Below are 25320 nucleotides of genomic sequence, written 5' to 3' on the forward strand. Positions count from 1 at the left end.
ATCGAGTTTATCATATATTGTGTATCTTGGTAAATGGCATTATTGTGGTATAGCTGTCGTTTTTCAAATAGTCATGTACAGATGTGAGAGCTGGACCATGAGGAAGACTGAGCACCGAAGAATTGATGCTTTTGAACTGTGGCGTTGGAGAAGACTCTTGAGAGTCCCTTGGACTGCAAGGAGATCCAACCAGTCCATCCTAAAGGAGATCAGCCTTGAATATTCACTGGAGGACTGATGCTGAAGCTGAAACTCCAGTACTTTGGCCACCTCATGCGAAGAACCAACTCATTGGAAAAGACCCTGATGCTGGGAAACATTGAAGACAAGAGGAGAAGGGGACGACAGAGGATGAGATGGTGGGATGGCATCACTGATTCAATGGACATGAGTTTGAGCAAATTCTGGGAGATTGTGATGGACAGGGAGGCCTGGCGTGCTGCAGTCCATGGGGTCAAAAAGTCAGACACGAGTGACTGAGCAACAACAACCCACAGGAGGAATAAATTTAAACCTATAGGCAACTTCTAAGAATTAAGCCAGTACATTCTCAAATAAGAAATTTTGTTCTTGGGAATTGTCAGCCAGGGAATTCTCTGGCAGTCCAGTGGTTCAAACTCTGAGCTTCCACTGTAGAGAGCGAGGGTTTGATTGCTAGTTGGGGAACTAAGTTCCCACATGCCACACAGCATGGCCAAAAGAATAAAAGAAGAGAGAGAATTATCAGCCAACCATTGGTAACTCTCATAAACAAAGTTGTCCCTGACTTTGACCTCTCCCCTGAACTCCAGACTTTTACAACCATGGTCTACCTGACATTTCCCCTTGACTAATAGTCATCTTCTGACCAAATAGAACTTTTGATCCCTTTCCTCCAACCTACTCCTCCCTAGTTCCCCCACCTCAATAAATGCCACATTTAGACCCCTAGTTTCTTAAGCCAAAACTCTAGAAATCATCCTTGATACAGTTTTCATACTCTGAATTCAGTTCAGCAGCTCCTATTTAATTCAGCAAATATGTACAAAATAGGGCTTCCCAGGTGGCACTGGTAAAGAACCTGCCTGCTAGTGCAGGAGACATAAGAGACTCAAGTTCAATCCCTAGGTTGGAAAGATCCCCAGGAGGAGGGCCTGGCAACCCACTCCTGGAAAATACTTGCCTGGAAAATCCCATGGACAGAGGAGCCTGGTGGGCCGCAGTCCACAGGGTCACAGAGTCAGACACGACTGAGCCACTGAACAGCAACATGTGCACTCCCATTCTGTGGCTTATTTCACACTTCGTATAAGATTGTAGTTTTAATGTAGTTCAAGTAAGACTTTTCCTCTGTCTAGCAATTTTTGTTTCCTACTTAAACACTCATTCCCTACTTTAAAATCATGAAGATTTTCTTTTCTGTTATCTTCCAAAAGCTTTATAGTTTTGGCTTTCACCTTTAGATCTACAGTTTACCTGAAAATGATTTTTGTGTATAACAGGAGGTCAGGTAGCATTTTCCCCCCATATGGCTATCTAATTTAGCACTGGTGAAGATTATCCTTTCCCCATGGGTCTTCATTGATATCCATCCAGTGTTCAGATTTCCAATTCTTACTTTTTACAGTTTTTTGAATCAGGATTGAAATAAAGTCCATACTAGAAATTGACTGATGTCTAAGTTGCTTTTGGTTGTAAGTTCCCACTTTGTTGTCCCTCTGTCTGTTTTTTTTTCTCCTTGTAATTTATTGGTAGAAGAGCCCAGCTGGTTTACTGTCTGTTTCTTAGCCGGAATTTGCATCACTGTGGTTCAGTTTCTCCATGTTTCAGCTGCCCTCTCTGTTTTCTGTAAATAGAGACATTTGGGCTTCTCTGGTGGCTCAGATGGTAAAGAATCTGCCTGCAGAGAATGAGACCTAGATTTGATCCTGGGTCAGGAAGATCCCCTGGAGCAGGGAATCTTCTCCCTTCCCTAAGAATACCCACTTCAGTATTCTTGCCTGGAGATTTCCATGGACAGGAGTCTGGCGGGCTTACAGGCCATGGGGTCAGTAAGAGTCGAACACAACTGAGTGACGAACACTCACTTTTTACTTTCAGGATGCTAGGCCTGTGTCAATTTTATGTGTTGCATACAAGTATTTAAAATCATGCATTTCTCTAAGTTTCACTGTACTTAATTCCACAAATTTTCATGTGTTGTATTGTTACCTGGCTCAAATTTTTTTTTCTAATTATTTTATTGTTTATATTTTGACTCATGGATCATTTAGAATTGTGTTTTTGTGTTTCCAAAACACAATTTATTCATATGACTAATTTCCTTTAGGTTCTTCCCCCCCTTATAAATTAATTTTAAAATTTTCGATTCATTTATCTTTAAGCATGATTGACTTGTATTCTATTACTTTCAGGTGTTAAATGTAGTGATTTGATATTTTTCTTAGATTTTTTTTAATGTCGGCTATTTTTAAATTCTTTATTGAATTCGTTACAGTATTGCTTCTGTTGTTTATGTTCTGTTTTTTTGGCCATGAGGGACGTGTGCCCTTAGTTCCCTAACTAGGGATCGAATCTTCACTCTCAACCACTGGACTTCAGAGAAGTCCCTGGTATTTTTATATATTACAAGTGATCACCACAATAAGTCTAGTTAACATCTATTACCATACAAAGTTACTACAGTATTGTTCACTGTGTTTCCTATGCTGTACATTACATTCCCCTGACTTCTTTTGTTTCTGGAAGTTTGTACCTCTTAATCCTCTCCTTTAGGTTTTTGAACATATCTCAAATAGTTGTTTATTGCTTTTGTTTACTAATTTCAATGTCTAGTCCATCTTGAGACCAGTACCTTTTTTTTTTTTTAATTTTCTTAGCTATGAGTTACATTTTCCTTTTTTTTTTTTTCCCTGATAATTTGTTTTATGTGGTGGACACAGTGAATGATGCATTTGAGAGATTCTGGACTCTGTGTTCCTCTGAGGAGAACTGACATTTGTTCTGGTGGGTAGGTAACTTGGGTTGACATGAACTCCAAAGTTGGTCTTTGAGGTGGACAACAGCGAAAATCCTTGCTCAGTTCTCTCTGCTTCCAGGTGCTCTTGTTGAGCCTCCCAGAGTCAGTGTCAACCAAGAATTTGGTCACAGTTTACACTCAAGTTTTGGAGTTTATCCCCTCTGTATTTCCCTTTCCAGGATTTCCCCCTAATTTTACAGCTGCTCTGCCAACTCCAGCCTATGTTCTCTGACCTCAAGCCAGTAAACTGGATTTTTGCCACCCTATGACATGTGGATTGAGAATACCCTTAATCATAAAGGCTCAGAACTATCTGTCTCACCCAGTACTATCCTAGTCTTTTTAGGGGTGACTTCTCTCTGGTCCCTTTCGAGAAATTTTTAAGTGGTTGTTTCTAATTTTTGGTTCATAGTTTTAAATTTGTATCTGAAGGAAGGTTAGTTCACCCAAAGTAATCCACCATTCAATTCAGTTCAGTCGCTCAGTCGTGTCCAACTCTTTGCGACCCCATGGACTGCAACACGGCAGGCCTCCCTGTCCATCACTAACTCCCAGAGTTTACTCAAACTCATGTCCACTGAGTTGGTGATGCCAGCCAACCGTCTCACCCCGTCATCCCCTTCTCCCACCTTCAATGTTTCCCAGTATCAGGGTCTTTTCAAATGAGTCAGTTCTTCACATCAGATGGCCGAAACATTGGAGTTTCAGCTTTAACATCAGTCCTTCCAATAATTATTCAGGACTGATTTCCTTTAGGATGGACTGGTTGGATCTCCTTGCAGTTCAAGGGACTCTCAAGAGTCTTATTCAACACCACAGTTCAAAAGCATCATTCTTCTGTGCTCAGCTTTCTTTATACCCAACTCTCACATCCATACATGCTGTTGCTGCTGCTGCTAAGTCACTTCAGTCGTGTCCGACTCTGCGCCACCCCATAAATGACATCCCACCAGGCTCCTCTGTTCACAGGATTCTCCAGGCAAGAATACTGGAGTGGGTTGCCATTTCCTTCTCCTCATCCATACGTGACTACTGGAAAAACCATAGCTTTGACTAAACGGGCCTTCATTGGCAAAGTATGTCTCTGCTTTGTAATATGCTGTCTAGGTCGCTCATAACTTTTCTTCAAAGGAGTAAGTGTCTTTTAATTTCATTCACCATCAGCAATGATTTGGGAGCCAAAAAAAAATAAAGTCTGTCATTGTTTCCACTGTTTCCCCATCAATTTGCCATGAAGTGATGGGACCAGATGCCATGATCTTAGTTTTCTGAATGTTGAATTTTAAGCCAACTTTTTCCCTCTCCTCTTTCACTTTCATCAAGAGACTCTTTAGTTCTTTTTCGCTTTCTGCCATAAGGGTGGTGTCATCTGCGTATCTGAGGTTATTGATATTTCTCCCGGCAATCTTGATTCCAGCTTGTGCTTCATCCAGCCCAGTGTTTCTCATGATGTACTCTGCATATGAGTTAAATAAGCAGGGTGATAATATACAGCCTTGACATACTCCTTTCCCAGTTTGGAACCAGTCTGTTGTTCCATGTCCAGTTCTAACTGTTACTTCCTGACCTTCATACAGATTTCTCAAGAGACAGGTCAGATGATCTGATATTCCCATCTCTTGAAGAATTTTCCACAGTTTGTTGTGATCCACACAGTCAAAAGCTTTGACATAGTCAATAAAGCAGAAGTAGATGCTTTTCTGGAACTCTCTTGCTTTTTCAATGATCCAGTGGATGTTGGCAATTTGATCTCTGGTTCCTCTGCCTTTTCTAAAACCAGCTTGAACATCTGGAACTTCATGGTTCATGTATTGTTGAAGCCTGGCTTGGAAAGTTTTGAGCATTACTTTACTAGCATGTGAGATGAGTGCAGTTGTGCGGTAGTTTGAACATTCTTTGGCATTGCCTTTCTTTGGGATTGGAACAAAGACTGACTTTTTCCAGTCCTGTGGCCACTGCTGAATTTTCCAAATTTGCTGGCATATTGAGTGCAGCACCTTCACAGCATCATCTTCTAGGATTTGAAATAGTTCAAATCCTGGAATTCCATCACCTCCACTAGCTTTGTTCATAGAGATGCTTCCTAAGGCCCACTTGACTTCACATTCCAGGATGTCTGGCTCTAGGTGAGTGATCACACCATCCGATTATCGGTCATGAAGATCATTTTTGTATAGTTCTTCTGTGTATTCTTGCCACCTCTTCTTAATATCTTCTGTTAGGTCCCTACCATTTCTGTGCTTTATTGAGCCCATCTTTGCATGAAATGTTCCCTTGGTAGCTCTAATTTTCTTGAAGAGATCTCTAGTCTTTCCCATTCTATTGTTTTCCTCTGTCTCTTTGCACTGATCACTGAGGAAGGCTTTCTTATCTCTCCTTGCTATTCTTTGGAACTCTGCATTCAGATGGGATTATCTGTCCTTTTCTCCTTTGCTGTTTGCTTCTCTTGTTTTCACAGCTATTTGTAAGGCCTCCTCAGAGAGCCATTTTGCCTTTTTGCATTTCTTTTTCTTAGGGATGGTCTTGATCCCTGCCTCCTGCACAATGTCGCGAACCTCCATCTATAGTTCATTAGGCACTCTGTCTATCAGATCTAGTCCCTTAAATCTATTTCTCACTGCCACTGTGTAATCATAAGGGATTTGATTTAGGTCACACCTGGATGGTCTAGTGGTTTTTCCTACTTTCTTCAATTTAAGTCTGAATTTGGCAATGAGGAGTTCATGATCTGAGCTACAGTCAGCTTCTGGTCTTGTTTTTGCTGACTGTAGAGAGTTTCTCCATCTTTGGCAGCACACCATCTGGTGATGTCCATGGGTAGAGTCTTCTCTTGTGTTGTTGGAAGAGGATGTTTGCTATGACCAGTGCGTTCTCTTGGCAAAACTCTATTAGCCTTTGCCCTGCTTCATTCTGTACTCCAAGGCCAAATTTGCCTGTTACTCCAGATGTTTCTTGACTTCCTACTTTTGCATTCCAGTCCCCTATAATGAAAGTGAAAGTCAAAGTTGCTCAGTTGTGTCCAACTCTGTGACCCCATGGACTGTATAGTACATGGAATTCTCCAGGCCAGAATACTGGAGTGGGTAGCCTTTCCCTTCTCCAGGGGATCTTCGCAACCAGGGATTGAACCCAGGTCTCCAGCTCCCGCATTGCATGTGGATTCTTTACCAACTGAGCCACAAGGGAAGCCCAAGAATACTGGAGTGGGACATCGTTTTTGGGTGTTAGTTCTAGAACGTCTTGCAGGTTTTCATAGAACTGTTCAGCTTCAGCTTCTTCAGCATTACTGGTTGGGGCATAGACTTGGATATTGAATACTGTGATATTGAATAATCCACCACTGTTGGAAGCCAAAACTCCCCTACCCTTCAGTTGTAACAACATATTTGAATTTATTTCCTCAAAATGCATAGCTAGTAGATTAGGCTTCCCTGGTGGCTCAGACGGTAAGGAATCCCCCTGCAGTGCGCGAATCTTGGGTTGGGAGGATCCCCTGGAGGAGGGCATGGCAACCCACTCCAGTGTTCTTGCATAGAGAATCCCATGGACAGCGGAGCCTGGTGGGCTACAGTCCATGGGGTCGCAAAGAGTCAGACACGACTGAATGACTAAGCACAGCACAATAGATTTAGCTATGTTTAATACACTTAGCTAATATTTATCTCCATCAAAAAAATAGCATCTATAATGTTAGGATTTTATTTCTCTCTGTTTCTGACACCAGGGGTCCCCAACATGCACCAACATTGTTATAGTTTTAACATTGTTATATTTTTAATATATTTTTAAATCTGTCAGTTTAGATGTGTTGTACATGGTGTTTTTGACCTTGGCTGACAGGAGACTGTTCTGTGAGGTTTGCTTATCAGCTAATTTGACTTAGTGATCAAACTGTGCGGTACTGTGTCCATTCTGGATTTTTAAAAGTTTTTTATTATGTATATCAAATTTACCACTGTATGAGTGGAAATTAAGACCTAATATAGTTTTTATATGTTGTAATATTTATTCAAGTAAATCTTTCCTACAAACACACACAAAAATTCCTTGATAAGAACCAGAGCAAAAACATTGATTTTTCAGGGACTTTTAAACAGGTGTGGGGAGCAGTGGCTGAGAAGAAATGGGCTTGTGTGGGACAGAGGTTTAATTCTGGTGTTGAAAGAACTGTTTTGCTAATATTTATACTGTGCTATTTGCTCAGATTGAAATCATGCAGCTTTGGTTTTGAAATCTGGCCCTGGCTCAGTGCTGCTCTGTAACCTTGATATGTTTGGAATGACATTGAATCTGAATATGTAAAACATTTCGATGTCAGACTTTCTTACTTGTGAACTCAGGGTGACGCTATCTTTCCTCACTGCCTTTCTGGGCTCTTTTCAGTGGATCAGATGTGAAAACACTTTGAAGAGTGTAACTCTAATGCAAGATGAGAGGGGCTGTATACAGTTTCCACCTACCCCTCTATGCTGAGACAAGCCAGTGACATTGTGTGTGAGAAAAAGATTTAATTAAGATAATTATGACCTGTTCTATTTATGTAGCAGATAAAAGGAATCATTGTTATAATTCTGTTAAGCATAGAGTCTCTACTTATAACTCTCAAGGTCCCAAGAAGGGGGGTGGGTTTTGAACATTGTGGTAAGTAGAAGTGAGTTTGGTTTCCATAGGGATGGAAAGGTTGGGGTCAGAGATAAGGACTTGCTATATTATTTTAAGATCCTAAACACCTACTTCGCATTCCTCTTCATGGTCCCTGCCCTGGGGGACCCCTTCACTTTGAGAAATGTGGAATTGTTTAAAAATGCATCCACTTTAGGGCTTCCCTGGTGGTCCAGTGGTAAAGAATCCACCTGCCAATGCAAAGGACACGGGTTTGATCCCTGCTCTGGGAAGATCCCACATGCCGCGGGGCAACTAAACCCGGTATGCTGTAACTACTAAGCCAGCTTGCCTAGAGCCTGTGCTCCGCAACTGCAGTTAGAGAAAGCCTACACACAGCAATGAGGACCCACCACAGCCAAAAATTAAAAAATGAAATAAATCTTTTTAAAAAATGCAACCACTTTAGTGTGTGGAGCAGAAGGAAGCTCAGGGTGACCCTGCCCCTGGTGGATGGGAAAAGACATCTGCCTAGAGTCAATATTCTTTAATTATGCATAATTTATTGAGAAAGAAAAGAATGTTGAGAGATGGGGTAAGGGATAAGAAAGACGGAGGGCAGAGATGGATGGATAACGGCATGGAGAGGAAAGATAGGATATTAGAGCTTCTGGTCTGACAGGCAGAGAAAGATGTAATTAGCAGTTGCCTGGGGAAGACACTAAATATAAATTGAACCCAGTAGGGTGGTGGAGGATTTTTGCTGCCTGAGTCAGATCAAGAAGCCAGGGTATAGGCTGCTAGATCTTGTTGCAGAAAGACTGATTCCGACAGCATATAATTTGCATCCTGGTTCCGTGGGAGAAAAGGTTCATGGATGGGCACATGTTCTCACAGCCCTGAACCATGAATTGAAGTTTTCCACCTGAAAGAAGCAGAGACAGGCTGTAAAGAGAGCAGGCTTCCTTGTTGAATCTTCCCTTTCATCCATGGTCCCCAGAGTCCCTGCAGAGCATGACCAAGTCCTCCAATGTGCATGTTCTTTCTCCCCTCCCCTTCCACCTGTTTCTTCTGGGCTGTTTCCCCATTAGTTGCCTACTCTCTCTAGTGAGGGACCAGACAAACCACAAGGGAAGTCAGGCAGTGGGGTTCACAGGATAAAGTAACCAAGATCCCTTCCCTTATTTGAGGGATAAGGACTGAATATGGGCTTTCCAGGTTGCACTGTGGTAAAGAGCCCGCCTGCCAATGCAGGAGACACAGGAGATGCAGGTTTGATCCTTGGGTCAGAAAGAACCCCTGGAATAGGAAATGGCAACTCACTCCAGTATTCTTGCCTGGAGAATCCCATGGACAGAGGAGCCAGGTGGGCTACAGTCCATGGGGTCATAAAGTGATGGACATCTCTGAGCAGCCGAGCACAAGGACTGACTGTAACGGTGGAGAGGTGTGGGAATACACTCAGACAGGTCTGGCAACTTGTGAACACAGACTAGTGGACAATTGTTGACTACTTAATTCATTTATTCAATGTTTACTAAATGCATACCATGGACTGGGCATTGTGCTAAGTGCTAGAATATATAGCCATGAACAAGACAGACACATTCCTGAGCTTGCAAGTCACTGTCCCACTGGCTCACGGGGCAACTCACACAGTAATAGGAAGAGACAACCTCCCTGTCTTCTTTTAAAATGTCGGAGGCCTTTGGGGAAGGGCCTCTCCCTCAATAGCTGGAATTCTACTCTTGATTCTTAAAGGAACTGAGGTCCTCTTGAATCTCGAAGCTTCTAGGGAATCCCAGCTTGACCCTTCCTCCGGCCCCTGCCACCCTAACCACCCCCTCCCCCATCAGTACTCAAGCTGGGTGATGAGTTCTCTGTCAAAGACCAGCCCATGAAGTCCCCACATACCTTCAAAGATCTTCTTTAACATGCACTGCTGGGAATTCTGGGTGGTGCAGACTCCCTCTCCACGAAGACATTTTCCTTGGTCATTCATATAAGAGCATGCGTGGCAGCTTAAGGACGGGCCTGAAAAGTTTAAGATCAGCCTGATGAAATAGCCCTGTGACCCAGGTGTGTAGCCTTGAGTCACACATCTGGGAAGGGAGAATGGACAACAAACAGAACCATTTCGTGGGTCTGAAAAAGCATCTTCTCTTCCGTACCAGAGAAAAGGACTTCATCCTTACTGCTTCATCTATGATATTCATTGCTGATGAATCCCACCTTTCTCCCTCTAGTACTGACTTTAATTCATAGCCTAGGGGCTTCCTGGACATTGCTCATTAGATGCCCTTCTGCTGTGTCTAACTCCATAGGAGCAATGGAACTTTTCATGTGACGTTCATACTCCCCACGATACTCACTTATCCACAAGGCACAGACATTTGCAGTAAAATTTGACTGATTAATAAGCTGTGTTAAGGACTTCCCTGGTGATCCAGTGGTTAAGACTCCTCCTCCCAATGCAGGGTCGGGGGAAGGTTCAATCCCTGATTGGGGAGCTAAGAACCCACATGCCTCAAGGTCAAAAGATCAAAACATAAAACAGAAGCAGTACTGTAAAATTCAATAGAGACTTGTTAAATGGTATGCATCAAAAGTAAATAAGAAAGAAAAGAGAAATTGCTCTTTTTAAAAAAAGACAGCCTAAAAAAAAAAAAGACTGACTATGTTGGAATGTTTTAATGTTGCAAACCTATGAAGTGTTTGTATCAATTCTCTACTCTCAAATTCACCTCAACCAGGGCAGTTTGTCACAAAGGGCAGAGCCTCTCTGAAATGACTCAACATTGCCTATTTCCACTGCCAATTTCCTAATTAAGGAAGCATAAAGTGGAAAGAATATGGGCTTTGGAGTCATACTTCAGTGTGAATCCAAGGTTTGCTTCTTTCTAGCCAGATGAGGTAAATCTCACTTCTCTCTTCTGAAAATTTGGAATACTGCTACTTACACAAATGGAGTGAACATAAAGTGTTTATGTCTGGTAATAACTTGAGATGTTAAACCTTAAATCTTGTTTTCCTTCCTTGAACAAACCCTTGTAAGAACCAAAGAACTGCAGTTGTCCTGGGAACTTATTTCTGTGTCTTGCAGACAGAAGTGTTGGCATGCTTTACTTTCCACTGATAAAAGAAACGTTCACATATTGAGGTCTAGAGAAGTCATTCTGGCTTATACATGAGTTAACTTGAATTTTTTTGCTAACTACATTAGCTTCTTTGCAGCCTATCAAACATATATTGTACATCTCCTTTAATTATTAAAGAAAAGGTCACATTGACCAGAAGTTAAAAAAAAAAAGTCCACATTAAAAATAAAGATTAAATACCCTTCTTTCTGGGACACCAATTCTAGTCCTCCATTGATGATTAAACTCCCTTTCCAGGTGGGGGTTCCAAACTGTACGTGCTGTATGTATATGAACTGGTCTGCTGTGTTTTTTAAAACCATGAAGAAATATATCCCTGATTTGTTCAATGTGCCTTGTTTGGAGGAGATATAAAACTGTGCTGTAAACTGTTTCTCCAGGGCCGTTTCTCAGACTAATCTACAAAGCCAACTAGTCCTCAGTTTGGCTCAAATAAAACTTTTCTATTATTAATGATTGTTTATTATTTCCACTGACATCATGTTCAAACAAAAAAATCCAAGAGCTACCAGTTCTGGTGCTAGACATGTCGTTGTAGGATTTGCAAAGATTTTAACATAGTTTGTGAACAGGCCGATTTAGCCTGAAGCTCACCAAGGTTGTCTTCCATGAGCCCCTTCTTCCATTGGGGCTGTGGGTGTTCATTTTCATAATTTCTTATGTGGAATGAAGTTGCAGGGACAGCTGGCAGTATGTATTTTGTTTTTCTTAAAGAGGGCCCTCTGAACTGTTTAGCCTTCAAAAGCCCCACAACACCTGAATCCTGCCTCTGGGGATTCTTGCCAAGAAATGTAAAGAGATTCTTTGAGAGAGTTGTTTGTGCTGTGTCTGAACTGTTCTTTCTTCTGGATGCCTTAAAACTGGCTTTCCTGGTGTGTTACCTACTCCCCACCGAAAGTCAAGGAAAGGCACCCACGCAAATACGACTCACCTGAAAATGTGCTTGAAGGCGGGAGGTCTGAGGGCTGTTCCCCTGAAGACTGATCGCCCAGTTTATCACCTGAGACCTGTTCAGCTGAGGCCGCTTCAACTGCAGACTGTTCCCCTGCAGGCTTATCACTTGCAACCTGTTCGCTTGTGGGCTGTTCGCCTATGGCCTGTTCACCGACAGACTGTTCGCCTAGAGGCTGCTCACCTATAGGTTGTTCCACAGAAGGTTGTTCACCGGAAGCGTGCTCATTCAGAGTGTGCTCACCGGCAGCGGCCTCCCCTGGAGCATGCTCAGCCGCAGTAGCGTGATCAACTGAAGCGGGCCCACCTGCGTGTTCAACTGCCAACGGCTCACCGGAAGCATGTTGGGCTGCAGCTGTCTCACTTGAACCATGCTCACTCAAAGTGCTGTCGACTGAAGAAGTCTCATATAAAGCCTCATCCGGAGGGTTTGCAAGTGAAAAGTAGTCACTCGAGAGTTGCTGAACTGATGGTTGATGATCCATAGAGCCAAGAAACTCATCAGATTGAGTTGATGCTCCTGGGATGGAGAAGTAATAGAAGAGAGATGGTGATGGTGAGAGAGAATGTCCGGGTAAGGAGTCCTTTCCTATGGAGCAAGGCTAATGTGGGATTGCTAGGTTTCTGGGGGTCTGGTCAAGCACCTGCAGAGGCTGGTACTGCAGAGGCTAGAGGCAGTCAACCAATTGCTCAAGAGACCATGAAGGCCAGGGGTGTTAAGCAACCACAGAGACTACCTTAGTGGTTGAAGGGAAGAATTTTAAGATCCATAACATTTGTGTGGATCTGTGTACCCTGAGTGGCCACAGGGGCACCAAAAGCGCCTGTGCTTCCCTGACAAAGCCAGCATCAGGAAATCAATGTCCCATCGTTGATGTAACCAGAATTCTACCACTGGCCTCCCTCTGGTTCCCTGTGGGTGAAAGGTTGGAACGGGGATACGACAGAGAGAAACTCTGCAATGTATTAGCAGCTGAGTAATTCTAGCTGAAACCGAGGGCGGAAGATTTTAAACTCCAAACAAAATGAGTTTAAAACTAGAGATGACAAATATTTAATGAGGCCACGAAAATTACCAGAAGGGATTAAGACCTTTATTTGGCAAGTTCATGTTTTTTCCCAGTCCCCTATCCATGTGGTTGGGAACCAGAAACCAAGTTGCTATGAATTATTAAGATAAAAATATGATGTACTTCTATATCTCTGCATTGAGATTCCTTTTGATGAACCATTTACTCCTTCTTCATGGAGTTGTCATGAGTCTTCAATAAGGTAACTGTGAAGTGCCTAGTCCATTGCTGATGTGCTCAATTAACTTTAGTTTTTCCTCCTCCTGACCTTTTGGAATTATGAAACTCTTAGCTGGTCATTCTCTTCTGACCTATCTCTTCTACATTTAATCCAGTTTATCAATGACCGTCAGACAAATACTCTAAGTATAGGTTTTATTTTAAAGGGTAGAATCATGCAGACAATTTGATTATTACTCTTTTTTAAATTATTATTACTCTTTGAGTAACTGATTTAGGCTGAATAACCTAGAAGAGGGTGGGGAATAGACTTTAATGACGAGTATATTATTAATCCTATCAAAAAGCTGAGAGGAATATAATATAGTCAGTATCATCCTGGTTATAATCCTGTAAGAGTGTGTGTGTGTGTGTGTGTGTGTGTATCTTGAGTGATTTGAAGTCCTTATAACCAATGACTTTCAAAAGACTAGCATTAGAATATGTTGATAAAGGAAAGATAAGATAGACTAAGGCTTTTGCATAAGTGCTGAGTTGTGTACACTCTTTGCAACCTGTGAGTCTGCCAGGCTCCTCTGTCCGTGGAATATTCCAGGCAAGAATACCAGAGGGGGTTGCCATTTCCTCTTCCAGAGGATCTTCCTGACCTAGGGATAGAACCTGCATCTCCTGCATTGGTAGGTGGATTCTTCACCACTGTGCCACCTGGGAAATCTGACTAAAGCTTTTAGGAGTTTTTAATTTTAAAAACTTGTTACAGAAATACTATCTGCTTGACTGATTCTTCAAAAATGAACAGAAGTTTTAACAAAGTTTTTTTGATACAAAAAAGAGTTTTGGAAAAGCACACTCCTTTCTTAGTCATTCTTATCATTTATGACTCACTACCTCACCAAGTGGCTGGCACACACTACCATCTGTAACTATGTAGCTTGTTTCTGAGTCAATTGTTTAAAACTGAAGAAGGCAAAAGACAAAATCTCAGAGAACTGACATTACAGAAAACACTCTCGTTAAGGAGTGCTCCAAACTCATAGCCTCTCACTTCTGCAGGAAGAAGAAGGGAACAGAGCTCACTGTGAATGGAGATCCTGAAAGAGGAAAGACGGATGACTGAACGGATAGACCAGAACTGGGAAGGGGAGGCTTCTAGGATCTCTGGCCCCGGGATGACGTTCAGGCATACCTCACTCCCTTCTCCTGTTTCTCTCCTTCTACCTTAGCTACACAATGATCCCACACACTCAGTTCACTGGGGCCAACCTTCCCAGGCTTCCAGAACCCTAGACCTGTCTTCTCATTTCACAGAGCATCAGATACAACGTCGAGTGGCTGAAAGCATTAGGAATGAGGCTGTGCCAAGCTAGTCTCTGATGGTGAAGCCATTGACTAGGAGGAATCAACCGATTCAGCAACTCTCAGAGCTGAACTTGTTCAGCCACTCCTACTTCCGAGTCAGATTGGTCTGGGTAACTAAGATGCTGGTCTTCCGTCTTCAAGGGACTTAAAGAGGCCTCTCCATGTCCACCTAGAGCCAAGAGACAGGACTCACCTCTGGCAGATCCAAGGAAACACAGACTCACTAGTAGAAGGAAATTCTTCATCTGGATTTTGGGCAAGAGGGGCCCCCGGTGAGGGGCGCCCAAGAGCAGAGAAGAAAAACTGTAAGCAGAGGCTCCCAGTGCCGAGCCACAGAGTCTGGGAATTCTAGAACCTCAGAAACAATCCGTGATTCCTCACAATGGGCTGTGCTGATCAGGTGCCTGATCTGGCACGTTGACGCTCTGGCAACCCCCAGCAAACCATACTGTGAGGGCTGACATGCCCTGTGCCTGGCACTTTACTGTGGCTCTCTGCCTTTTCTTTAAAAAATTAAGTTGCCAAAATAACATATACTCTATGTAATAAATTTTAAAAGCCATCTACTCTCTTTTTAAAGTGTTCATGACCGTGAGGTGTGATTAGCTTTTTTTTTTTCTTTTTTTTTTTTTTTGGGTTCTCTGGATCAGCCCTTTTATTTTGGTCGGGGGCCTCAGAAGGCTGATCTCTATTGAGCTGATCACCTGAAGGCTGGTGGTTTTGGCTTCAGATTGTGTTTAGCCAGGGAAGCCTGGAGAAGGGAACTCACACACACAGAACGAGACTGAAGTATTTATTCCTCCTATTGCCTTCCTGCCACGGTTCTGATGCTGGCTGGGTCTTGACAGGATTGTTTCTGTTGAGTGTCTCTCCTTGTGGCTCCCGTTCTCCACCAGGTTATGGTAGCATGGCTTCCTTCCCCTCCCCCTCTCAGGCCTAGAAAGGATGACGATTTCTTACTGTTGCTAAACCTGTATGCCCCAACTTTATTTTTGCTGTTGTTGTTTCCTTAACCCTGTTCACTTCTGTCAATCATCTTTTTGTAAAGGTCCATATCAATCATGGTTTTGGCAGGAAACAGATGGCAAACTCAGATGGGTGACAGGAGAATGTACCTGATAAGGATATGGAAAAGGGACCTACAGCCTCGAGCTGTGACTGCTGAGAAGATGGGTACAGCGAAGCATCTACCTGGTATTACGCTGGAACTTTTGGAAGACGGGGCCTCCCAGGTGGTGCTAGTGGTAAAGAACCCACCTGTCAATGCAGGAGATGTAAGAGACGTGAGTTCGATCCCTGTGTTGGGAAGATCCCCTGGAGGAGGGCATGGCAACCCACTCCAGTATTCTTGCCTGGAGAATCCCATGGACAGAGGAGCCTGGAGGGCTACAGACACAACTGGTGGCAGAGATCTCCTAGCTCCCATCTCCTCCCTCTTCTTTGCTCACCTCTCTTGGACACTTCATTACATATACCACGGAATGCTGGGTCTAGAATAGACATATTTGTCACTCTTATAATTATTGAATGCCCTTCTCTCCCATTAGACTTTAAGCTCCATGAAAGTGGTGTTTCAGTCTGTCTTGATCACTGTTGTGTCCTTGCTACCTGAGAGCATGCTGACAGACAATAGGTGTTTAATACTGGGTTGGCAAAAAAGTTAACTTGGGTTTTCCATAAGCTGTTATGGAAAAACCAGAATGAAGTTTTTGGCCACCTCAATACTTTTTTTTTCCTCCATGAAGGAATGAATGAGTTGCCTTTTCTCTACTTCATGGAGGCAGAGATATAGGTAGCCCCTAGAGTGGGCTGGGTGAAGATTCTGGGTCAGTTGGAGAAAGCAACACCTCAGGGGTCAGATGTTGCAGAGGCCTACCCTACTTGGCTTGAGCTGGAGGACAAAACTAGGATTCTCAGGTCTTTCAATTCATCTGGGCAGTGCTACTGCCAGGAGAAGCCATCAAGACCATGCAAAATTGCTGGGGTCCAGCCTCGGCAGGATCCAGGGTGTACCCTCAGGATGAACGGCATCGGCGAGAGAGAGAGAGAAGACACGTGAGACCAGCCTTGATAGGGCCAAGTCTGCGAGGGAGGGAGAGAGAGAGAGAGAGAGAGAGAGAGAGAGAATGACCAGATGGGGGTGCAGCAGAGTCTGGCAATGCTTTATTTTTTTACCGTGGCTTTTATACCCTAAGTTAGTACATTTCTAAGGGGAAGATAGTTTAACATTACATCAGCCTGTCTTTCACAAAACCAGGGTGTTTCCTGCATACTTCTTTGTTTATGAGGGTCTCGTACATTATCTTCTGACCTTGGGGCCTATTAGCATTTTATGCAAGTCAGATGAATGTAAACCTATTTTCTGTTTCTCTGGTGACCTTAACTGAAAGGTAGCAGTCTCACAGGGCAACAGTACAGAGTAGAAGTATAAACTTGTTCATACAAAAATTAATCCTCCTGCAGAAGTTGTCAGTTGCATTTATCTAAGAAGTTTACTCCACACTGACTCTGCGACTTTGGTGAAGCAGCTTCTGCCTAGCACTCCTGGCTGACAATTAACAACCATCTCATTGTTATCACACTAGGGCTAAGTTCTTATTTCTCTCAATCTTTAACTATGTTAACAATGGTTTTTATAACACAACCGTAGCACATTAAAAGCAAAAACACAGCAAGCAAAACACAGCAAGCAAGCGTCAACCCAATAACCACCTTTAGAATAATTTTTCTTATGTCTTCTAATAGGATTCCTTCACCCCTCAAAAAGACTCTATGTCTATTAGGGCTTTTATATAATCAGGTTCTTTATGCTATTTTATGATTAGGATGTTATAAGCAATCATGCAAATTAGTACCAAGGGCATAAATGTATTTGGCTAACAAACTACCAGCAAAGGAGTTTAAATTAAAACACTCCTTTCACCCTGGATAATCTCATAAAATACCACCACCTGGGAAACTAAACTGATTTTTATTTGGGAAGAGATCAGGGAAGGCCTTCTGCCTGTGTCACAGAAATTAGGGAGCAGTCTATTGAAGCAGGCATCAGAAAGACAGATATCATCTTTAAGGTGAGCGCCGGGGGCAGCTTTTCGGAATCCCTGAAAACCTGATCTGCCTTGCCTGTCAGGCTTTCTCCTCGTGACCTGTCATGGGTGGTATCTCGTGAGCTGGCCTTTTCGAAATCCCTGAAAACCTGATCCACCTTGCCTGTCAGGTTTTCTCCCTCATGACCTTGTCATGGGTAGGGTCTCGTGTGTTGGCTCCTGGCACAAAATCTGTCCCGATATTTCCTTCCTCTGTCTTGTCCTTCTGTTCCTCCCCTTTCCTTCCTCCACCTTTATCCCAAGCTCCATCCCAAGCCACCTCCATTGCTATTGTTCAGTCACTAAGTCATGTCTGACTCTTTGCAACCCCATGGTTGCACGCCAGGCTTCCCTGTCCTTCACAATCTCCTGGAGTTTACTCAAACTCATGTCCATCGAGTCGGTGATACCATCCGACCATCTCATCCTCTGTCACCCCTCTTCTCCTCCTGCCCTCAATCTTTCCCAGCATCAGGGTCTTTTCTAATGAGTCAGTTGTTTGCATCAGGTGGCCAAAGTGTTGGAGCTTCAGCTTCAGCATCAGTCCTGCCAATGAACACTCAGGGTTGATTTCCTTTGGGATTGGCTGGTTTGATTTCCTTCCCGTTCAAGGGACTCTCTCAAGAGTCTTCTCCTGCCTACATCCATACACGACTTCTAATTATTCTCTGAATATGCAATGCCCTCTGGATTTTTATGGTTCCCCTCCCCCCTTCCTGACATTGTACTTCTCCATCTCAGCGTCCTGACAAGAATTAATTCTTAATCCATGTCAGTCACCACCTACCATTTGGAGACTCCCCAGATCCACCAATCTGTTGCACAGACTCCTCTCTTTTTAGTTCAGACCCATATGTCTGAATACCAGCTGGAATACCAGCTGGACACTTCCATCTCGATATCCCAGAACACGTGAAACTCAACATTTGTGATGCTGAAATTATCATGTGTACCATCACTACTGAGCTGGTACTCTGGAGCTGGGAGCTGCAACTACCGAAGCCCACGACAACTACCGAAGCCCGCCACGACTACGGAAGCCCGCCCACCTAGAGCCCCAGTGCTCTGCAAGAGAAGCCACCACAACGAGAAGCCCCGGGTGCTGCAAGGAAGAGTAAGCGCCCCCTGGCGGCCAGAGAAAAACCTGCGCACAGCAACACAGACCCAGCACAGCCAAAAATAAATACATAAATAACATTATTTTTTAAAAATTAAAAGCTAGTTAAAAATGAGAGCAAAAGAAGACAGGAAAAAACGTGGCTTCTTCGGTAGAGCAGGTGGAGGTGAGCAGAGCCTGTGTGCGGGACTGAAGGGCTCCCATCAGGCGCCGGGTTTACCTCGTCCTGAGGAAGCCCAGCCCTTCACCTCATCTCCCATTGGACTATAAGCTTCATTCAGTTTTTATTATTAGGGAAATGAAATGTTGAAAAACGCCAAATGTCCTACCCTGATTGTACATGCTGAGATATATATGGCTCAAAACATGCCCTGGGGCAACCAACACCTAACCCAGCCAAATCAAGAAATACAACAAAGAAAAACCAACCAACCACCACCAACAAAAATAGGGGAATTCCCTGCAGTCCAGTGGCTAAGACTCTGTGCTTCCAATGCAAGGAATGTAGGTTCAATCCCTGGTCAGGGAACTAAGATCCTACATGCTGTGTGGTGTGACCAAAAATTTAAAAAAAAAAAAAAAGGCATTTATGTACACAGGGTTTTTGAGAGTCTGAGGTTTGAGGATGTAAACAACCACTGCATTGCTTACAACTGCTCCTCCCTCTCCACGCCTCTCTCTCTTTTCTCTGGAGCCCTAATAACCACAGATCTCCCCCAATCGTCCTCACATCCTGGGAAGAACAATTTTCTTCTCCACCCCCTATCTTACCCTTGGTTCTGCCTTGACAGATGTACAGATTTCACCATTTCTCTACAAAAACAGAGGTCTTAGCTTTCAGAACTGGAAAAGTTTGTAGTTTTTTCTTTGCCATCATCAGTAGGGAACTTAATCTATCCAAGACGATGTCAATTCACTTAGAACCAGTGTTTTCAATGATTCTATTTCTCCATTACATGAATAATATGTTCCTCTCATTAATCTATAATACCCATTTCTGCCAATAGATTTCTCTAGACTTCTTAGCAGACTTTCAGAAAACAGTTTTTAACTTCTTTGGCTATGTACAGGACTTTCTGCAAATCTGAGGAAGAAGTCCTGGGCTAAGTCTGAAGGCTCACACCTATGGAAAAGCTCAGAAGTCTAGTTCTGACAGTTACTTCTTATATTAATTTTGTCAGACTGCTGGCTGCTGAAGCTCACACACTAAACTGACATGCTGGCAGTCCTATGCATTCCTACTTTTGTTCAGTGCTGTGCTTAGGCGCTCAGTTGCGTCCGATTCTTTGTGACCCCTGGACTGTAGCCTGCCAGGCTCCTCTGTCCAGACAAGAATATGGTAGTGGGTAGCCTATCCCCTTCTCCAGAGGAACTTCCCAATCCTGGAATCAAACTGGGGTCTCCTGCAGGTTCTTTACCGGCTGAGCTACTACTCAATCTGTACTTTTGAACATTAAATGCTAAATCTGGTGCAGCTACTGACAAAGAATGCTCCCATTTGACACAAGAGGGTGCCACTGACCAGACCCACCTCACTTAACTCAGGCAGCTTGGTCTCAGCAGTGTTTGGGAGATTACTCCAAAATTGTTTCATTCTGCTTCTCCTGATTGCATAAATAAAGTGGGAAATTGAACAACAAAAATGGTGGTACCAGAAATAAGAATGTTAGGTTCCATAAACTTAGTCTTTGAGCTACAAATGAAAAACAACTGCACCAAAATTAGGACCCTAATGAATTCAGTAAAGTTGCAGAGTATAAGATTAGCATACAGAAATCTGTTGCTTTTCTATACACCAATAATGAACAAAAAGAGAAATGAAAAAAAATTCCATTTAAAACTGGAAACTGGCAAAAGAACTATACAACCAAAGCTGTAAAAAAGACCTTCATGTAACCTAGTAGGATGGACAACAAAGGCATTGCATCGGAACCTGCAAACTTGAAGGGATGTGTAAGGAAGAGAAGGTCCACACAGATGGACTCCTGCCCTGGTGGGTGAGCAAGTAAAGCTACAATTAGGGCATCCCATCCAGGGTCCCAAGTGGAGGAGACAAGTCCCCTTGCCTCCCAGGAAGTCCACTGGCACAGACCAAGGGCTGGAGGAGCCTAGACTGTACTTGTGAGGAATGCATGCATGCTGGCTTGCTGTTGCCTTGCTTTACTTCCCAACCTGAAGGTGCAAACACCCTGGCCCACTCACAGCACACCAAAGGCTGACACGAGATCTGGGGTAAGATTGGCCTTAGCTCTGCAGAAACAGACCAGGGCCCCTGGGGTGTGATTGGACGGGAACCCTAGAGCCCACTCACGGCCCACGCGGGGCGGCAGGTCTCTAGCCACAGCAGACGTCAGGGTATGTACCAGGAGGTGCCACAAGAGGGCGCAGCCGCTAAGCACTGAGTCTCAGGCCCTGGGAGAGGACTTGGTGTCACTTCAGTTTAAGTCGTGTCCGACTCTTTGCGGTCCCATGGACTGCAGCACACCAGTCTTCCCTGTCCATCACCCACTCCCTGCAGTGACCTCAGGATCCCTCTAGACTTGAGACAGTGTTCCTGGGGTTTCTCTGGAGTGCCATCAAGGAAATCAAGGCTCCTTTCGGGTTTGATTGTGAGCATGGAATTGCTATGCACGCAGTGCAGGGAAATTGGGCCTCATCTCGCGGCGAGGGGGGAGTCTCATGATTTTTCTCGAGTAGCGGCGGGAACCTGGGGTATATTCTCGAGTTACGACGGGGATGGCACTTCCAAACATGAGCTTGCTCAGACTCATGTCCATCGAGTCGGTGATGCCATCCAACCATCTCATCCTCTGTTGTCCCCTTTTCCTGCCTTCAATCTTTCCCAGCATCACTGGAAAGTCTTTTCCAGTGACTCAGTGCTTCCCATCAGGTGCCCAAAGTGTTGGCGTTTCAGCTTCAACATCAGTTCTTTCAGTGAATATTCAGAACTGATTTCCTTTAGGATTGACTGGTTGGATCTCCTTGCAGTTCAAGGGACTCTCAAGAGTCTTCTCCAACACCACAGTTCAAAAGCATCAATTCTTTGGTGCTCAGCTTTCTTTATAGTACAACTCTCACATCCATACACGACTACTGGAAAAACCATAGCTTTGACTAGACGGACCTTTGTCGGCAAAGTAATGTCTCTGCTTTTTAATATGCTGTCTAGGTTTTAGTTTTTCTTCCAAGGAGCAAGCACGCATAAATGGCTCAGACGGTAAAGAATCCGCTTGTAATGAGGGAGACCTGGGCTCAATCTCTAGGTTGGGAAGGTCCCCTGGAGGGATCCCCTGGGCATGGCAACCCACTCCAGTGTTCTTGCCTGGAGAATCCTCATGGACAGAGGAGCCTGGTGGGCTACAGTCCAAGGGGTTGCAAGAGTCAGACACGACTTAGCAACTAAGTACTCAGCATAGACAGACAAGCGGGGCTGGTATATGACTCGGGTAGGCCTTAGTGGCCACAGCCTCTGCAACAGGCTGGGTGGTGCCACAAGCGGGTGCAGTGGTTAAGCACTGAACATCGGATAGGCCCTGCGAGAGGACTTGGTTTAGCTACAGCCCAGGGTCTGGGGAGGACAGGTCTCGGGAAATGTCAGCCACCTCAATTCCTGCCGCCACAACAGCTCGACCTCCAAACCCACACCACCACTCCACACCGCAGGCATACCCTGGATCTGAGATCGACACAACAGAAAAGGCCGTGAAGTTGGGCTGGATTGAACAGAACCACGGATGCCTGTGCAGGAGAGTTTGGACCCTCTGTGACTGCACAGGCTTCACCTGCTTCAGCAATCTTCTCCTTTGGGGCAGGGAATGCACTCAACAGCAATGGAGCCTGATCAAACCGGACCCTTGGGACCTCTACTTCAGCAACTGGGAGCAGACCCCACCCTTGCCAGAGCAGGGACAGCACAGTGTGGAGAGGAAGCCCCACCTCATGTCCTGCACAGGCTCTAAAACCCCAACACAACACACACAGCCTACCAAGGGCATAATGGCCAGCACACTCGGAGGAAGGACATGGCTGGTGTCCACACTAAAACCAGTCCTTGTAACAAAAATACTGGACGCGGCGTACACAGGGATGCTCCCACATAAAAACACTCCTTCAAGACCACAGCAGATAACAGTTTCTCCTAAATTCATAGCGACAGATGAAGTTCAGTAAAATGAAAATGCAGAGGAATGACTCTCAATTAAGAGAACGAGAAAAATCCCCTCAAAGAACAATTAATGAAACTTTACCTCCCAGTCTACAATACCTCAAGTTCAAAAGTCTTAGTTGCTGTCATGTCCAACTCTTTGGGACCCCATGGACCGGGGTCCCACCGGACTCCTCTGTCCATGAATTTCTCCAGGCAAGAATACTGAAGTGGGCTGCCATTTCCTCCTCCAGGGAATCTTCCTGACCCAGGGATCGAACCCAGGTCTCTTGTGTCTCCTGCATTGGAGGGTGGATTCTTCACCACTGAGCCAGCCGGGAAGCCCGAAGTTGTTCTAAACAACTTCTGTTTGTGCTTGCCAAAAAAACCCTGTGTGAGGCCAGGTTTTGAAAAAAGCCTGAAAGCCTCTTAGAAGAAATTAGAGTTCTCTTGGGAAGGAGAAGGAGGGAAGGATAGAGTGTGTCAGTTTGTTATCCTGCCACATAATTGGGGCATCTTGTGTGACTAATAGTGGCATCCCAGGTGGCCCAGTGGTAAAGAATCTGCCTGCCAAAGCAGGAGATGTGGCTTCCATGCCTGGATCAGGAAGATGCCCTGGAGGAGGAAATGGCAACCTGCTCCAGTATTCTTGCCTGGGAAATCCCATGGACAGAGGAGTCTGGCTGGCCACAGTCTAGGGGGTTGCAGAGTTGGATCCGACTGAGCACACACACACACACACACACGGACTCACACACGACTAATAAACTGCGATCAATCTCCCCTGTCCAACTGTAACTTGTTGTGTATTTAGCCATCTTCATAACCTCAAGGTGGATATTTTCTCCTCTTAAATCAGCACTTGCCATGGGCACTTGCCATCTACCTCTACAAGGATTAAATTATGTACTGCTGCAGCTGCTGACTTTAAACACTCCCCTGAAAGAAGCTCGGGGTGCAGAACAGAAATGAGACACTCTGTTCTCTGGGGAAAACTGGCAGAACAAGTATTTAGATAGATATCTTCAGGAGTCAATTTTATGAGCCCAGTTCTTTTATCCCCCCATATCTAGAAAAGCACTAAAATCCTTCATGATGATGTCTGTTCTTCATGACTAGCAGAAATCTTCTGAAAAAAAAAAAAAGTGCTTGATTGCATGTACTCCCCCTTCACCAAAGTATACACCAAATCACATGTATACTGATCTTCTCCACCCTACCTCTGTGGAGTGGTTCCTCAGAGCTATCTGAAATGTGGTCTCCTGGGCTATAGTCCTCATTTTCCCCCAAATAAAACCAACCACAAAACCCTCATGTTGTGCTTTTTTTCCCCCTAATGTCAGCACTCTCCATCAAGGAGAGCAGTATGTCATTGTGACTCCCACTGAGCTGGGAGCTTCCCTAGACTTGGATTCTTTGTAGAGAAGCTCCCAGAGACTGAATCCCTCAGGGCTGAGCTAAGCCGCAAGTTCCACTCCCTCTTTCTACCTGCTGCTGCTGCTAAGTCACTTCAGTCCTGTCCGACTCTGTGCGATCCCATAGACGACAGCCCATCAGGCTCCCCTGTCCCTGGGATTCTCCAGGCAAGAACACTGGAGTGGGTTGCCATTTCCTTTTCCAATGCATGCAAGTGAAAAGTGAAAGTGAAGTCGCTAGGTCGTGTCTGACCCATGGACTGCAGCCTACCAGGGTCCTCCATCCATGGGATCTTTCTACCTGAGCCCCTCAGAAACCACATAATCAGGAGACTAGAAAAATCACTTGGTAGAGCAACTTTCTTCAGTCAATATGCTCATGGAGGTCAGAAGAGGGTGAAGCCGAATAGGTATCTGTGCCCCAACACCGAATTAAATCTCAGAGGCAGAGTTTGGAGTGAAATAGAAAAGAATAGCTTTTTTGCCTTGCTAGGCAAAGGGGTCCAGAGCCGTCAACACTGTGTTCCAACCTGGAGAGAGTAGTGAGTTTTGTAGTGTTCAAGGAGCAGGGTGTGATCAACTCATGGACATTCTTCTGATTGGTCGGTGGTGAGGTCAGTGGGAGTGGTCATCTTCAGCCTCTGGTTCCAGCTATCTGAGGTCAAGGTGCCTGTGGGCAGCTTGCCTCTCCCACCTGGAGGAGTTTCTCTATTTGAAAAACAACTCAAAAATATTGTTTTGTGTATGCCTTGAGGGGGGACCAGAGCCTTGCTTCCAAGGCTATACTGTTGCGTTCTGACCATTCCTCCCTTATCTCTGCATTTCATCCCTTCCACGATCAGCAGCTGTCTGAACCTGCCCTTTGGAACTCAGGGAAGGGGACACAGAAAGACTTTCGTGCCCAGGAGCCCTGTGGGGTCCTACTCAGTTTCAAGGACCCCAAATGAAACCTCTCAGAAAGCCAAGAAATTGACAAAGGGATAATTGGAAATGGCAACCCACTCCAGTGTTCTTGCCTAGAGAATCCCATGGACAGAGGAGTCTGGTGGGCTACAGTCCATGGGGTCACAAGAGTCAGATAGGACTTAGAGACTAAAGAGAGAGAGAGAGATTTATTTTTATATTTTTATAAATAAGTCTTTACTTATTTATTTGGTTGCTTATTCTTAGCTGTTCTGGGTCTTTGTTGCCGTGCGGACTTTCCTGCAGTTGTGGTGAGCAGGGGCTCCTCCCTAGTTGT

General features: G+C 44.5%; 1 protein-coding gene across 3 annotated transcripts; it reads right to left on the bottom strand.

Moving 5' to 3' along the window:
• Positions 1–1495: 1495 nt before the first annotated feature.
• On the bottom strand, positions 1496–14563 carry ACRV1 (acrosomal vesicle protein 1). 3 transcript variants are annotated; one of them, XM_065937346.1, is made up of 5 exons: positions 14512–14563; positions 12161–12229; positions 11690–11968; positions 9515–9634; positions 1496–8525 (listed from the first exon to the last, which is right to left on the bottom strand). In XM_065937346.1, the coding sequence occupies exons 1-5, from the start codon at positions 14561–14563 to the stop codon at positions 8401–8403; spliced, it is 645 nt and encodes a 214-aa protein (XP_065793418.1). In that variant the 3' UTR covers positions 1496–8400. The 3 variants fall into 3 exon arrangements, with proteins under 3 accessions (XP_065793418.1, XP_065793417.1, XP_065793416.1); XM_065937345.1 differs by having other exon boundaries at positions 11759–12229; XM_065937344.1 differs by having other exon boundaries at positions 11690–12229.
• Positions 14564–25320: the final 10757 nt, after the last annotated feature.

Source organism: Muntiacus reevesi, chromosome 5 (assembly GCF_963930625.1).
Source record: "Muntiacus reevesi chromosome 5, mMunRee1.1, whole genome shotgun sequence".
Classification (NCBI taxonomy): domain Eukaryota; kingdom Metazoa; phylum Chordata; class Mammalia; order Artiodactyla; family Cervidae; genus Muntiacus; species Muntiacus reevesi.